This window comes from Tachyglossus aculeatus, chromosome X1 (assembly GCF_015852505.1).
Source record: "Tachyglossus aculeatus isolate mTacAcu1 chromosome X1, mTacAcu1.pri, whole genome shotgun sequence".
Taxonomy (NCBI): Eukaryota; Metazoa; Chordata; class Mammalia; order Monotremata; family Tachyglossidae; genus Tachyglossus; species Tachyglossus aculeatus.
The window spans coordinates 86,479,158-86,496,650 of NC_052101.1; the positions used below are offsets into that span (position 1 = coordinate 86,479,158).

The 17,493-nt window shown below is 43.8% G+C and overlaps 1 protein-coding gene across 1 annotated transcript in view; it reads left to right on the top strand.

The window, feature by feature from the left end:
• The window catches only part of SLC7A6 (solute carrier family 7 member 6), a 65,966-nt gene that overhangs the window by 41,619 nt on the left and 6,854 nt on the right, over positions 1-17,493 (top strand). The window contains exons 5-7 of the mRNA XM_038773063.1: positions 2,704-2,829; positions 5,606-5,750; positions 8,160-8,283. Coding sequence (XP_038628991.1) covers positions 2,704-2,829; positions 5,606-5,750; positions 8,160-8,283 — 395 coding nt within the window. The remainder of the gene's footprint in view (positions 1-2,703; positions 2,830-5,605; positions 5,751-8,159; positions 8,284-17,493) is intronic.

Here is a 17,493-nt window from a genome sequence, read left to right on the forward strand (position 1 = left end):
TGAAATAAGTTAGTCAGGAAAGGCTTCTTGGAGGAGGTGTGCTTTTTTTTTAAAAGGGCTTTGGAAATGGGGAGAATGGTGATTTGTCGGTTAAGATGGGGTAGGGGGTTCCAGGCCGGAGGGGGGAAGTGAGAGACGAGATCAAGGTACAGTGAGTAGCTTGGCATTCGAGGAGTGAGCTGTGCAGGCTGGGTTGTAATAGGCGGTAAAAGAGAACAGGAGAGTAAGCGGTCAATAAATACCACTGATAGTGATGGCAAAATGTGGTGTCTGCTACTGGTAAAGTCTCAGGATACTCTCTTCCCTGGCTACAGACTGCACCCATTCCCTCTGTCAGCCATGTTGCAATGTGTGCTGAGAGACAGGTGAGAGAGTATGGATAACTCAGTGCAAACTTTCATCACTCCTGCAAAAACAACATGTGAGCATATTCTGCTGATGATAGGATATTCCTTGTCCCTCAACTATTGAGGTCTGAGCGAAGTTCATCCAAATGGCCAGGGGCCAGAAAACCTGGTGTCCAACTGTATTGTCATGGACAGACTGTGTGAGAGATTTTCAATGACACAGATGCGGACTCACTATGAGGAACATGATCCTCAAACCCAAGGACAACTCTCTCAGAAGGAAGGAGCTAGGGATTGAAAACTAAGACCTTTGAAGATAGGCCAGGGGTAGAGGAGAATAAGGCTCCCCTTTAGCAATATTCAGACTTGGTAGATGGGTTGAAGGATGGAGACTCAGTTGGGGAACTGCCACTGGAGATTTAGAGTAACATTAGGCCTGTTAATCTCTTGATCCTGTGTTCTATCCAAGCTTGCAGGGCTAGGTGGAATCAACTCCAAGACAAATCCAATAGAGTTCAAGCTAAACTTAAGCCATTTCTCCCCTCCTCCTATGTCCTCTTCCCTCCCTCCCCTCGAGCTTCTCAGATTACTCATTTATATTTACCCCAGTTGAATTCATGAATTTTTAAGATAGCAGTACCTAATGTATCCTGGGACTCTGAGCCAATAGGGAAGGTTTTGAAAATCTCTCGCTAAGGGGCAATGCATCGTGGGGCTAGTGTGTGTACACACACACACACACACACACACACACACACACACACACACACACACGCACATTTAGCAGATGTGTGCATAGAGCCATCTGGCAGCCATTTAAAGCAGCCAGCCATGCTGTTCTGGTAAGTCTTAAATATTTGAGGTTAAGGTGGCTCGGATTCCAATTTTACCAATATGTTTGAGCGTGGGACTTGAAAATCCATCCTGCATGCTGAAGTCTTTTGAACCCTCCCCGCCCCCTCCGCCCCACAATTTTTCCCTCCATGACAGAGCTTTTAATGGACAACCCCATCCAGGAATGTGGATACAAGTAGGTTGCCTGCTCCAGGTGCTAAGAGCTGTTGGAATGGTCCTGCACCCCATTTTCTCTAACAAATCAGTCTACCATCCATCTGGTCAAAGTTCAGTTGCCTTTGGGATTGTGCATACGTTTGGATCTAACAGCTAACGTTTAAATTAAAAATAGCTTGATTGGTCATTTACCTAGTAAATACATAAATATATCCGAACTCCACAGAGATCATGGGCAAGGCTTATTTACTCTCCAAGGGGCCTCTTTTGCTCTTCTCAGTTAATTGATATGAGTTTCATCATTCTTTCCAACAAGAACTCCTGCACGGCCTTATTTGGAACCACACTCTAGAAATAAAAAAGGAAATGTTCCATCTTTTTTCCAGCTCAGTTTTTGGTAAGTGGCAAATGGATGCTTGAGAGCTAGCCTTTCCCGCTGGCCAGATCAATGCAGAGTAGGTACAATAGACGGAAAGCTCTGCATTTGGGCCAGCAAAATTAAGAACAAGTCTTATATGGTTCTCTGAAGACAATGGTTTAGGTTCTAGATGGGGAAGCACTCTCTCTTGCCTCCAGGATTATTGCCATTTGAGCAGAACCAGGGACCAGGAGGAGAAGGCACAGTTCCAGAATACACCGTTACTGTCGAATCCAATGGAGATGTGGGAGTTGTATTTTCCCCATTAAAGGGAATGCCTCTGCCACTCCCTCCTCCTTTCTAGCCCCCATTTCTCAATCTGGTAGGAGGAGGGATCTTGCATTGGGGCTGACAATAGACATAACCCATCCCTGCACCCTCCTGTGAGTGGCACTGCCTCAGACCAGTGTGGCTGTGGGGAGGATTCAACAAGGCGATAGTTCATCTTTCATGTAATTTTCCTACCTCTAGCACTTTAACCTACCAGACCCTTAAATTCATCCAGGAGGGGGTAAGCTTTCAGCCGGCTAACTCCCTTCAATTGGATCGACCTCAATCTTTCTCTCTGTCTGGGCTAGGAGTCTCAGCTTGGGAAGGGAGCAGAGGTGGAAGAAAATCCCCAAGGAAAGAATCCTCTGACATGGTGAAAATTGGAGAGTCTTTCCTCACTCATTCTGTGGAGGAGACATCACATCTGAGTCTTGAAATTTCCATTTTTGCTTATGTGCAGTACAGGTTTCCCTGTTACACAATGCAATAGTTAATTTAAAAAATATCTCATGATTGCTATTTCATGTCAGTGATTAGCTTTGTTGAGTCATGGCCAGGTAGGCTAATTCGGCTAAGTGGAAAGGATAAGAAATGAAATGTCATGTGCACAACAACTTCTTAACTTCTTGTTTTCCTCCATGTTTTTTTCTCTCCTAGGTCTCCTAACATTTGTAAACTGTGCCTATGTTAAATGGGGAACACGGGTGCAGGATGTGTTCACCTATGCCAAAGTCCTTGCCCTTATTGCCATCATCGTAACGGGGATTGTTAAACTGTGCCAGGGTAAGCTTATTCTGAAAGACTGGGGAGTGGTGGATGTTTGGCTTCCAAATTCTCCAAATGCTTCTTGAATTGGACCCTTTCAGAGGTTGAATTGATCATTCATAATGGAATCCAAATTGATGTACTTTCTCTGCCTTTGATGCTCATCTTGAGTGCAGCAAGGCAAGGTCTTAGAAAATGCAATGATCCTTCCCAGATTGTATTTGAAGCAGTATCTGTGTCAGAGATTCTTTCCCTTGGGAACAACAGGGAAATCTAATTTTATGCTGTAGGTGTTCATCAACCATACCAAATTTTGTTTTCAGGAATTGGAAAGTCTCTGTGCTTGATTTCCTGCAGCTGTGGCAGTTTATAAAACTTACCCTCCTGCGGTTCCCATCACTGGCCTCTTTGTGGTGTTGACCTGGGGTCATGCATGCACAAATAAGGTTAACTGTGCTGCTGAGGCAGGATTCCCTTATTTTTGGAAGCCAGTTTTGCAGCCCAATTTATTTCCTTGTATATTTTTCGGGGGCAGTCCCCAGCATAATTACTTCCTCTTCAGCGATGAGGATCTGAGAAGGCACTATTATCTAGTGGGACATGAAAGTAGTGGTAATTGGTGAGATACAATATGGATTCCATAACCATATCCTGTTGCACTCTGCTCCTGTTTGCTAGGGTTTTCCCTGAACAGGATGTAAAGAACCTCATGTGGGGGCAGTAAGCCCCTCCCATGAAATGGACTCATGAGCTGCGGTGGCAAGTCTGCCATCTTGATGGTGATGATAAAAATATTGGCACTACTCAACATCAAATGGCAAGTTAGAATCACAAACCATGTGATTGAAGGAATGCTCTCACCTCATGCATGCCACCCAGTGCAGCTTTGTTAAGGAGAATGAACAAAAGCAGGATGCCTAAATGGCTGTTCCATGGTGAGCCAGAGTTGGAAAACAAAAAGACAACACCCTGCAATCAAGAAAGGAACGGCTCTTTTGGAGCAGAAACTTCGAGGCAAAAGCAAAAAATATCACCAGGCACGGTTAAGCAATAAACATCACAGCACGACCAAGGGCAGACTTTGTCTGTGTGTGGTGTGGTCGAGTCTATGGGTCTCTCATTGGCCTTTTCAGCCAAACCACATCCTTAGGTGAATTTCACTGTCAGTGGTGACTTCAAGTTTGAAGGTCAGCTATAAAATATCCGTGTTTATCACTTCTGTTTTCCAAAATGCTTTCACATTAATTATCTCACTTTTTCCTCACATCTCTGTGAGGTAGGGAGAGGCAGATATTCTTATCCCCATTTAACATATGAGGAAACTGAGGCCCCGTGGTTCAGTGACTTGCTTAGGGTCAGAGAGCAGGTCAGGGTCAGAGCTGGGACTAGATCCCAGGTCTCCTGACTCCAGACCCATGCTTTTTCTATGCGATCCCACTGCCTCCTACAGAGTCTTTCATTATGGAATCTCAAAGCACTTCACAAGGGCATGGTAGATAGTGTAAGGGAGCAAGAAAACATGGTATTCCTCCAAAGTGTGGTCACCAGGGCTCCCCACTCACTGACATGGGGCTTGTTACCAAGCTCCCTGCTTTTCACGGTATCCCAGTTTACCAAACACAATGCTTAAACCACTTTGAGCTGTCACTCTTCTGTTTTTTCAAAAACCCTCTCCAAACTGTCAGATATAGACAGCCAACCTCCCATCCTTTACATTTTCCTACATATATCTTATAAATGCCTAATTCCCATCCACAACACTGGGAAAATCTGTCACCATGGAGCAGGATTTTTTTTTAGAGTCAGTTAAGGTTATAAAAAGGAATTATGAAGGATCTGCGGGGCTTGGGGTGTGTCGTCAGATTAGTGTTGCAGAGCATCGCAGAGTGACACTTGAACACTGAATAGGGTTATAAGAAGTAATGCAGGAAGACTGCAAAATCCCAAAGATGTGTTTACTTTTCTACAAAATGGCACAAACAGAAAAAAACACTATTAAGATTGAAAAATCTAATTTACACCTGAACGGTTGCATTCTCATACCTATTGCTCTGTTTGTTGGCTCTGGCCTGATGAGGTGATTGGGAATTGGTGCTCTCTGGGAACTTGATGGAGCAAATTTCATGTGAGCTGCAGCATTGAGCTGCTCTGGAGAACTAAATCCTGGCCAGGTGCCAAATGGCTAAACTCCCCCACTTTTTTTAAACATGAAGCGAGTAGGGCAGTGTCAATGCCTATGAATAGTGGGGTAGGGAAAGGTATGAGATTTTACACAAACAAAACAGAAAAACTCCTGAAAGCCACTCACTGCCAAAAGAAAACAAGGGGAATTGAAATTTTAATCAGACACTTGAATTTGTTTTGACAAATTGCTGGAGTTTTCCAGGATTGAGGAGGTGGTTGAAAAGGGCCAAGCGTTTTGTCCACAGGTAGAAGTGATTCATCATATCCATGGGACAGTTCTTGAACATGTGTTGTGGGGAAAGGTAGATGAATAGTAGTAGTGCTTTGTAGCAGTTGACAGGAAATGGTTATTTTGGTTTGTCAATGAATGTTGTAATGTCAACTAGAAGGGCAGCAGAACAGAGTTTCATTGTACTTTAAAATTGCCAGCATAATTTTGAGTTTCCTGAGGCTGGTTTTTTATAGTTCTTATTACCACCTTATATATTTTGAGATTTATATATATATATATATATACATTTTATATATATACATATATTCTAGGATGCGTGGCATTCTTTCGATCCTACTGGTTTACTTTTTTTTTTGGTGTTTTCTTCTTCCCATATAGGACATACGGATCACTTTCAGGACTCCTTTGAGGGATCATCCTGGGACATGGGAGATCTCTCTCTTGCCCTATACTCTGCCCTCTTCTCTTACTCAGGTTGGGACACCCTTAATTTTGTAACAGAAGAAATCAAAAATCCAGAAAGGTAAAGGAGGGAATTTGTAATTAATTGACCTAGTTAACCCTGAACACGGGTGGGTGGTGGGTTGTTTTACAGTTAACACATGTCCAGTGAGTACTGGATGTCTGGCTGGTAGAAAGGGCAAGAGAATTATCCTTTCTTTACCAACTGGTGACTTTTCAGAGTGGATTGTTTAAACAGAAATGCTTACTGTGTGCTGTACTAAGCGCTGAGAAAAAACACACAAGTGGGAATTAGACATGGTTCCTGTCCCTCAAGGGGCTCACAATCTAACAGCTTGCATGATCCACAGAAATAATATTCCTGGTGGGAGTTTTCTGCCAAGCCAGCAAGAAAGGTCGATGATTTACTTCCACATTTTTCTGCTTGGAAGTCATTTCATGCCTAGGTTTTGCTAGTCCTGGCTGAGAGCCATTCAAGAAACCACCACGACTCTCATGTCATGGGGTCTCATAAGTAAAATTTTGAAAACGCTACTGCCCTCCCCAGTACTCTTGTAATTTTATGGCTCTTTAATAATTATGGTTATTTGTTAAGTGCTTACTATGTGCCAAGAACTATACTAAGTCCTAGGGTAGATAGAAGGTAATCAGATTGTACACAGTCCACATGGGGCTCACAGCCTAAGTAGGAGGGAGAACAGGTATCGAATCCCCACTTTACAGATGAGGAAACTGAGGCCCAGTGAAACGACTTGCCTAATATCATACAGCAGGCCAGTGGCAGAGTCGGGATTAGAATCCAGGTCCTCTGACTCCCAGGCACGGGTTCCTTCTACTAGTCCATGCTGCTTTGCTATATAGTTGCACTGATTGGACTCAAACCTGCAGTACCTGCGTGGCAGGCGAAGATTCCACTACTGAACCATCAATGCTGACAGCTCTCTAGCATTAACTTATTTCTTTTTTACAGTATCTTCTAAGGTGGGAATGGGGACACGTTTTGATTGTTATGTTCATTTTATAGTTGGAGAAAATGAAGAGTAATAATCTCATATTAGAGTATGGAGTGAAGCCTGGACATTGGTTTAGGAGGAACCTGGGGGCAGTGAGGTTGAGAAAGATTTGGGGGTGGGGGGGTGGTGTGTGTGTGTGTGTGTGTGTGTGTGTGTGTGTGTGTGTGTGTAAATTCGGCGGTGGGTTGGGGGGGAAGGGGGAGGAGTGGAAAGAGGATGTAGATACATGAGAGTGAATCCACTGGGATTCCTCCTTTTCTTTGGGGCTCCTGACTGGCAGGTGGCTAGGTTTTTGCAGTTACAGGGATGTGGAATTCCTTTCCCCTAGACAATCAAAAACTCCAGGTGTACATTCGGTAGAGCCCCTTTTGAAAAAGGATTTGAAGCACCAGAGGTATCTTTCAGAAACTTTCCCTCCTTTCTCCTTGCAGTATCCTCTTTTCAGATTGAGAGGCTTTTCTTACAGCACTGTTGTGTAACTGAGCTGCAAAGTGGGGCAATTGTCTCTATTTTAGTCCTGTTGTAAAGATTGGGATTAATAGCAGAGTGACCTAGTGGAAAGCAGTGTAAAAAGCAGTGTGGGCCAGTGGAAAGAGCCTGGGCTTGAGAGTCAGAAGACTTGGGTTCTAATTCCAGATCTGCCACTGGCCTGCTCTATGACCTTGGTTGGGCAAGTCATTTCACTTCTCTGTGCCTCAGTTACCTCATCTATAAACTGAGGATTCAATATCTGCTCTCCCTTCTACTTAAACTGTGAGCCTCAAGTGGGACAGGGACTGTGTCCAACCTGATACTCTATCTACCCCAGCACTGGTACAGTGCTTGGCACAGAGTTAAGTGCTTAACAAATATCACAGTTATTATTATTAGCACAGAAGTGGCTACTTGTTGGGTCTGCTTTCCACTATGGAAGCAGAGAAACAGATTACCATTGGCCAGCTCGGAAATCCTGATCCCGAGAGAATTAATCAGAGAGCTATATTGCATTCAGTTTTGCCCTAGCATCCCTGATCCTGTAGAGAGCTTAGAGGGCTCTGCTTAGAGGCTGGTGTCATTCTGGTACATACAGTTCTCTTGGCAAAAACTACAGCATAACTGAAATTACAGTTGGAGAATGCCAACTAGGCTACCCAGTGTGAACTTTTCAGTCTCACAGGGCTTCTTAGCTTTAGTTATACAACATTTATGGTGCCTTTAAATCAGGGTTTGTTGAAGGGGAGCTGGGGTTGATTCACTGTCCTAATATTAGAAAGAAAGTCCCCACTGGAAATGATTGAAATGAAGAGGTGGTTACTTTAATGGCCTAGGGGCCTGCAACTTGACTAGTTCCATAAATGGGACCAAAAGACCAACGGCATTTTTTTTTTAATGATTTCATCCTGGGTCTTAAATTTATTTTTATTCCATTGAAACAGTCAACTGTAGAATGATTCCTTTTTGTGTGTTTGCTTCATCAGGAACCTGCCACTGGCTATTGCAATTTCTATGCCCATAGTGACAATCATCTATATTTTGACCAATGTTGCTTACTATGCAGTGCTGGATATCAGAGCTGTCTTTGGCAGTGATGCCGTGGCTGTGGTGAGTAAAATATTCCTTATGGCTATCCTGGCATTTGGTTTGATACATCAAGACATTTAAACTGCTGTGAATATTGTATATTGCTTTTGTTTTAGCCTCTGCAGTTGAGCACAGTACTACTTCTTTTCTTATTTGTTCCCAAGTGGAAAAACAGCAAAAATAGGGCAGGGTTTTGCACTCGAACCACAGCTTTTCCCCTATTTCCATAAGCATACTGGACGCTGATTCCTGTGGTCATCTTTGCTTGTCAAATACCACCTCAGTAGTTCATTCTACCAACTCTGTTATAGTGTACTCTCCCAGGAACTTAGTACAGTGCACTGCACACAGTGCTCAATAAATACCATTGATTGATTAATTCACATACTACAGTATATATCACAAAGAGAAATTCATGTAGAAAGCTTTTAATGGTGTTAAGTTTTGAACAGCCGACTTACTGTTTTGTAATAAACCCACTTCAATAAACTGAATTTGCTAAGAAACTAACTTTAGCCCCTAGGCAAAATTTCTCTGATTTCCCATAGAAACAAGGATGTTCTATAATCATCATAACATCAGTTGAAAGGCTTGCATAAAGTGTAATGTCTTGTTGCCCTGCAGAATGTGGATTATTGGGTGGAACAAGCAAAGCCATGTTTTCTGTTGGTCATCCTGCTAATAAAATTACAGGGCAGAGAAGAATCGAGTTCTTCAAACTGGCCAGCACATCTTTAATAGCGGTGGCTTTCAATTCATTCACCAAAGTGGTTATTAATATGGCAACCTCCCCACTTTTCCCATGAGACAGACCCACCCACTGAGATGATAGCTCTGGAATCCAAGCACCTCCTTGTGGAACTCTTCTCTGATAGAATCTGTACCTTTTAACTGTTTGCAGTACTTGAAGTGGAATTTAGCGATGTGGGAGATGGTTCCAAATCCTGAACACTTTCCCCTCTGTTTCTCCACCCCGGCCAATCTCTGTTCCTAGCATCCACTGTGTTCAGCTGTTTTTTGCCTGCCAATAGGAACACTTTATTGTACCTCTGCAGTGGAGTTCTTGATCTGCTTTTTTGGCATTGAGTGCATGTGCGTACTTGTCGTCTTACGTGAGCATATGTGATTTTTGAGCAACCACATACATTTCATAGGAATGAGATCATCTGAGGGCTAATATCAGATGAGGTTTCCTCTCTGTTAACCCCCTGAAGCATTTGAAGCCCTGCTGAAACTTTAAGGAAAATGGAAGAATCCCATTTAACTTTACTCACCCACCTGCTGGATCCTAGCTCTTATTCTGGTGCGATGCTCATTTATTCCATCACTCTTTTGGGAAGTTCGTTAACACATCTGTAAACTTCAACTTCCTCAAGTTTCTTTTCAGGAGGTTATCGAATTCTTAACCTACAAGTAAGCCTGGCTGCTGTTTTTCTTTCCCTTTTTGGGCGATCCAATTCAACAAGCCTTTTCAATAATACTATAAGAGGGTACAGAGCCAGAGGTAATGGAAGGTTTCTGCACCTTTCATGCTAAATTGTTTTCCCATTTTTAGTAGGTCTCACCTCAAGATGGATATTGGGAATCCTATATTCTCTGTTCACTACGGGCATGGTTTTGATAATACTGATGGGCTGGGTTAGAGCAGAACGTTGTGTTACATGCATCCAGGTCTTGGCTGTGAAATCAAATCCTTTTTTGCTGGCATAGCTCTCGGTTTATTTCTGAAAAGGCTGCAGCTACCCAGAAGCAATCATCTTTTAAGCCTCTCAGTGGTCTGTTTAAAAAAAAATGGGAGTTTAGACTTGTTTGTCTTTATGATCTCCACTTCAACTCCCATTATCTTTTTTTTTAAATATCTGCCCTTTGTCCTATTTAAAGTAAAACTCCTTTCAACTTTTCATGAATTGTTCTCTGTTAACTTCTGCTTTATCATCATTTCCTCCTCCATCATTCATGTAACCCCTTGCTCACTGGGAAGAATGTTGAGGAATGCTTCTTGCAGTAGTATTTGAAGTTCTCCTGTCTGCTCTGGGCATCAGCACTACTGCACTATTATGGAAAACAGCCCGAGCCCGTCTCTCCTCTCTCCACACCGGATGGCCAGTGTTGTCTACCTGAGTCTACAGGAAGACTCCGTTTGCCATTAGCAACTTTCCCAATGTGTGCCCTGGAATCCCATCCTTTTCTGTTAACCAGGTTTTTATCCTACTGTGGGAATACGTACATTCCCTCACAAAGTTTACTGTTCTGACTCATGGGGCACATGGCCCTCCCTCTTCGTTGAATGAAGATGAGTCGAATCATGGGAAAGGGGTTGGGAGCCGAATTGTGAATCAGATTCTCTCCCAAGAGAGGAATGGGGTTGCTCACCCTCCATCTTGCTTGAAGGCCCTCAAACATGTCTCTCGTGCTGCTGCTCCTCTAACAGAAAAGAGTTTCTCAGAGTGCCACTCCAGGCGTGGGAGCAGTGAAGAGTGATCTTGAAGACTGTACAGCTTCAAAATGGGGTGATGGCAAACAATAGGAAAGGGAATTGAAGCCTTTTACCTGCTCCTGGCAAGGCTTTTTTCTTTTTTCCCCCCAAATGACGGTTGTGGTTTCATCATAGCTCTTAATCAGTGAGTCAGACTGAAAACCTCTCCTAATGCTTATGCTTTCTTGAGCTAGAAATGAGTTGAAATGGTCTGGAAATCTTTGAAACCCTATCATTGCCTGTTCAAGAACCCTCCATTTCTTACCTTAGGATTGTGCATCTAAGATAAACAGGTTGCTTAGATCCTTTTTATAAAAACAGCACTGGGATTTTTGGGAACACACAGCACTCACAGATTTGTGTCAGGGATCGAGGGCAGGTGTATTGTGTGCAGAAAGAAGGGGCTGGGGTGGGGGGGCTGTGAGGGCGGAGTGGGGCTCATCTGTTTTAGTTATGCTATTCTAAACGTTAGTCTCCCCATTCACTTTTGGAAAGTAATATTCAAAAGATGAGAGACTAATGGTGAGGAAAAAACTTTCCTAGTTCTCATTTGGAAGGCAAACAGTTTAAAATTCCCCTAAGGTGCATTCTGCTGGGCAGGGAGGCCGGTAAACTTAATTCTTCAGGATGCATGGGTTGGAAACTAGACTGGTTACTCCAATTCTCCAGATAATTGAGGAACTGCCTGGCCCTAGGAGTTTCTTGAGGTCAAATAATAATAATAATAATAATAGTAATAATAATAATAATAATAATTATGGCATTTGTTAAGCACTTACTATGTGTGAAGCACTATCTCTGATCCGGCAGGGTCTGTGTCCAACCTATTTTGTATCTACACTAGTGCTTAATACAGTGTCTGGCACTTAGTAAGTGCTTAACAAATACCACAGTCATTATTATTACTATTATTATTGTTGGGATTTAGGGGGACTCTCTTGGGGTCCCACCTAAACCTAACTCAGCTGCTGTTTGGAGATCAGGATCATATATACATTGAGGTATTTTAGGGATCCCCTTGAGATTTCCCCAAGGGTCAGGCTGCTGACTCCAAGGTCCCTGCAGCGGGTTATCTTAACCAAGTACACCCATTGCTCAGATATCCAGATTCTGCAGTCTAGATGACTGAGTTTTCCAGCTATACAGAGACTGGGTATAAGAGACTGTACTTAATGAATGAAAGATAGGCAAGAGATGAAAAGTTAAGAGCAGATTACTCTTCAAACAGGCATTTCAAATCATTGCTCCCTTTTTTCTCAAGCTCATGACTTAGTAGAAAGACACTGGGCTTGGGAGCCAGAGGACCTGGGTTCTAATCCCAGCTCTGTCACTTGCCTGCTGTGTGACCTTGGGTAAGTCACTTAACTTCTCTGGGCCTCAGTTTCCTCAACTGTAAAATGAGGCTAAAATACTTGTCCTCCCACCCCCTTAGATTGTGAGCCCCGCGTGGGACAGCGACTGTGTCCAACCTGATTATCTTGTATTTATCGCAGTGCTTAGAACAGTGCTTGGCACATAGAAAGCATGTAACAAATACCACAGTTATTATTATTAAGCTTTCCTTCTGTTAATGCATCATTATGTAGGCTCCCTGAAATCTGGAAATCACAGACTGTCCAGTAAGGTTGCCTTTGGCCTGCTGGATAATATCAGTCCCAGTTGGACAAGACCCTCTTCACTCCGAGTGAAGTGACTGGTATCGTGCCAAGCATCCCAGAAGACAGTGGGAGGGTCCTTCAAAATAACAGGCCAATCCCACGTGGAGGAAACACACTGAAATTTGGGGAGGCTTTGGCTTATTTCCCAGCTCTTTTTGCCTCGGCCCCCTAGTGGAACAAAACGTTTCACCTTTCACAGGGTCATCGTCCTGAAGAGCTTGGCTGATAAATCCATAGCAGGCCAGGCAATCTGTGTGCTTAAATATAAAACCCAGACAGCAACCCGGCAGCTAAATGTACTTACTGGCCACTGGACTACCCCACATTCCCCTGTGAATAGCAGCCAGTGCCGACTAGGCTAATGGGTATTCCAAGCCACTTTCCCCAGACCTATGGCTGGTTCTATGCTCCAACTGAAGTTTTAATCCACTTGGGGATAGGAGGAAGAAGATGCTCCTTCAGCAAAACAGAACCCCCATTGGGTTCTGGATTCAATCTCCAGGCCAACCAGACTGGGCTCAATATCCTAGGGGAGCAGCAGAGTTGATTTTTTTCCCCCAGCTTCTCCATGGATTTGAACCCCCAGAGGCCATGGAGGCTCTAGAACTGGCCTGGCACCATAAAGTACAGACCAGGAACACTTTAGCAAACACTCCAAACCTGTGAGACATCCACCCACAGCTTTCCTGGTATACACTCATTGGCAGTACATCAGGCAGTAAACACCCAGTGGGGCACTGGATTGGGAAATGAAAAAAAATCCCATTGTTTTAATAATGCCATTGTCAGAGATCGTTCAAAAGCTTCTATTCCTGATCAATTCATTATCCAAAGAATAACAGATTTCTGATATTTAAGCCTGTTCAGAAGGAAAGGTGAGATTCAAGGAGAGGGTATGTGGAGAGTCACTCATGCCCATTTTTCTAGGATGAGCACAGATTCAAGGCACAATGATTACAATACCTTGTAGCCATCTCATTTTCCAACTCTCCGCTGACAGAGCAACGTGTAGTTGGACCAAACTGATGTAGAATTTGTCAAAGCCCTGGAAGAATGGTTGTTTAATTTTGTAATGCTTCTTGCTCTTCAGACGTTCTCAGAAGAAACGCTGAGCTTTATGAAATGGACCATCCCCCTAGCAGTGGCCTTCTCCTGTTATGGCGGACTAAATGCCTCTGTCTTAGCTGCCTCCAGGTAGGCGTACCGTCACCCTCCACACATGCCCGCAAGCACCCCAGTTCCTTCGCCACTGCTTTTTATACCTCTGAGCCTCAGGACCTCCAGAATGTAGCCCAGGCAGTGGTAGGTGAAGTGAGGTGGAGTTGGAGTTGGGAGGGCTAGCTCCAGAGGTTTGCGTAGTCTCAGTCCTCCAAGTGAATGCTGATAGATTTTCCTCAGCTTCCCCTTGTCTCCTTCCCTGCCACCCCACCTCATTTAATTACGGTCACCAGTGATTGTTGGAGCCTTGTTCCCTTTATCCTAAGCACTATGGTGGCAGGCTTTCTAGTCTCTGGCTCAGAGCTAAGCGCTCAAGGCCCTGGGGTGCTATCATCTTTCAGTTCAACTCTAGAAAATTCACTATAGCTTCCTGTTGACAGCATTGAGATGTGCGGGGTAAAAAGCCTACATGGTTTCTGGGATCTCCCAAGAATGTTTTTCAAGATATGCCGTTTCTCCAGGAGGGAATGGATGCAAGAGATCAGACCTGTGTTGGCGGGCACAGATTTCAAGCCTGGCTCGTCTTTGGTGGAAGAGCTGTTTTCTGTTTTTTCTAGGAATCTGTTTTGGTTGGCCCTTCTGAATTATGGTGTAAACAGTAGGTAGCAGTAGCACTTATTGTGTGTGTTCTAATGCTGCTGCTGGGCTACTGATGTGTGGACTAAGTGACTCCGGAGAAGTCACTTGACCATCCTGGGCTTCAGCTTCCTTCCAGGTAAAATCAAGCTGGTGGACTCAGGTTTGGCAAAGACCTTTTGGTGCTAAGGTGCAAGGCATGCTATGTATTCCAAAGCAGATTCATAGGTGTTTAGCTAGAGGTTGTTTAGTAGCAAGGAAGCATCTAATAGCAGGTACATTTTGGTACTTAAATCCTGTATGATAAGGAAAAACTGCATAGCACAGTCCTGAACTTCTTCAAAGATGGAAAATTCCCAGGTGTATATGTTTGTACGTTTGACATGTCCCTGTCTTCTTTTCCCTGGAAAATATTTGTAAGCCAGCTTTTGGAATTTCTTCCTTTAAAATTTCTCCCTAAGGATTTACCCACAGGACATGCTTTGTCTCAGCCCCAGACCATATGTTGTAACTCTAGAAGACGTGGAGGAAATACTTTTGCCATTTTTTTGTGGTGGATGGTGGGAGGGGGAGGAAGGTTGGTTTTGTTTTTTTTCCCCTTGGAGAGGAGAGAGGAAAAATGGGGCTCCTGTACTCATTGGTTGAGTCTGTCCAGGGCTGATATACAGTCAGGTTGAAAAAATTTCCCAGTCCCACATGTCTTAAGGCTTCAGTGTATTCTGCCTCACTAGACAACCGTAGTTTTTGTTGTCATTCAGTCTCAAATAACTAAAAAATATTTAAAGCTATATAAACAGGGACTTCTTTCCCCTATAAAAGTATGCCAGGCCATGCTTCCTGATTGCCCTGAGGCCCTTCCCTCACTTGGCAGCTGTAGGCTGGGGAGAGTGGGGGAGAGGGGAAGGAGCAGGAGTAGGGGATGATGGAGAATAGGGGAGGAGGGAAGCTGGTGGAGTTTATATGACCTCTTCCAGGTCTTCCTTCCCCTACTTGGAAGAGAAAATTCCAAACTCAAAAGGTATATCTTTTCTTTAGTCAGAATGTAATTGCTTTGTTGCACTGAGATGCTAAGGTCCCCAGAATGCCTGTATTTTACTTACATGCTGTTACCTAGGGGTGCATACATTGGAGTCCCTACCTCCCCTCAGTAAGAGGATTGTGGCGGGAATCTCATAATAGCTGATAGACCTCTCAATTTGGTGGTGGGTCAGGGAAGGGCACAAAAGAGCTCAAAATTGAGATCTACCAGGAAAGTCTAAAGGACCCAGGATTATCTAGCCTGCAGAAAATAAGGCTAAGGGGGCCCACGATGCTACTCAAGATCGTGGGGCATTATTAGAGAGAGGCTAGTGACCAGTGTTCTGGAGGGGTATAAGTTGCAACATGAGAGATTTGGATTAGATATAAGGAAGAACTTTCTGGAATTGCGTTGAGTTACTGAGAGAATGCTACTAATTGAGCTTGAAGACTCTTTCTAGATTTTTAAGAACAGAATATACTTGCCTCAGGCTGGGTTGGTTTAGATGGGATTCTGCTTAAAGGCAGGGGGTGAACTGGATGATTGTTAGGATTCCTTTTCTACCAGTTAATTCTCCATCCCCATCTAGGTTTAGGCTTAGTGTTGCTGGAAGTGCTAGCATCCTGCATCTCAGTGCATCTCCCTCCTCCCCCAATTAAATGGCTGTTTATAAGGTGCTCCCACAGAGCACTGTCTTCTGACTTGACCTGGCCTGCTTCTGGCCCATCTTTGGGTGGACTTTTGCTGAGTGGAACTTGCTTAGTTACATCTGTTGCATCTGCTACATATTATATGTGTTTGGTGATTGTAGCACTCTCAAAAACACATCTGTTACATTCCTCCAGGACTTCTGAGGATTATATAGGTTTGTTGACTAGTTTTGTAAGCAGTTTCATTTATTAAAAAATTCACAGAGGATACGGCAGATGCTTTAGGCATCTCTTGGTACTGCTTGGACTTTTGGTTTGGGAGAGGAGGCTAGCATCCACTAGGGTTCTCAGTAATCCAATTTCATTCTGGTTTACCTGCATTTGTGAAAGGAAAATATACCAGGAGGCCTATGTGCCAGCCAACTCAGTGGACTCCCAGCCTTGCTCACCCCAGATCTCTGAAAAGACTTGAGAGTTTTCCATCAGGGCTTGCAAAGACCCAAATAGAGGCTTTCTGGCTTATTAGCTTTTTGATGTCTGTCCTTTCCCAGTCCTCACCCTCCTCTGCCATAATCCCTGACCCCTTTTTATCCCCATGCTCAAAATGAAAAGTTGGCCCCTATTCCAGTAGATCCTGGGAATTTGCAGGGGTCTTTTCTGCATGATTCATTAGAAGTGAGATAGAATAGAGGAAGACAAGCCAGAGAACAACTTTTCCTTTTTTTTTTTTTTTTTTTTGCACGGCGGGGGCACATCATCTCATTAACTTGGTGAATATGAATCTCTCGCCCTCTTTATCTCTTCATTTTACTCTTTCTCTCTTTTTCCCAGCCTTCTTCTCATTCTTCCTTATTTCTCTCCTTCCCTCCGCCTTTTTCTCCATAGCATAAAGTCACGGTGAATTTTACTTTCTGAGACACTCTGGTTCCTTTCCACCCAGTTCTGGCACTTTATGGTTAGGATGTGATTTCCCTCTTTGTGCATCTGTCAGCATTCCCAGGCATTAGGACAAAATACATCATTGGGTATCTGGAACAACTGCTCTCTTTGGGAAGGTGACTTTCGTCTCCTGACCAGTGGGGGATGAGCTGCTGTTTATCCCAGGCAAGGAGGCCACTTTTAGCCTCTCAAGTTTTCCAACTTGCTTTTCAGGGTCTGCTTAGGTGAGCAAAATAATCTGGTTGGGTGGAGAAAGGCCCCAGTAGAGAGGCCCTCACCTCTCTAGAGAGTTCTCTGCTGGGACCTGTTGGTGGGGCCAGATCTTCATTCTTCTTTCTGAGGAATCAGGGAAGCCAGCAGAGTGGCACAGTAGAGAACTTAGAGAATCAATCAGAAACCCACCAGCAAAAAGTGTAAGATTGCAGGGCAGACTAGAGCCAGTTTATTGTCGAAAGGATAAGTGCCCTTGTACTTGTTCACAAATCCCATCTTGAACTTTCACTTTCCTAGAACAGTGCCTTGCACATAGCGCTTAATAAATGCCATTATTATTATTATTAATGGCCCAGAAAGTGTAACTTTAGTGACCTTCCCAGTTCCTTTTAAAGTCACTAGGAGAGAGAGAGAGAGAGAGAGAGAGAGAGAGAGAGAGAGAGAGAGAGAGAGAGAGAGAGAGAGAGGAGCTGAAAACAAACA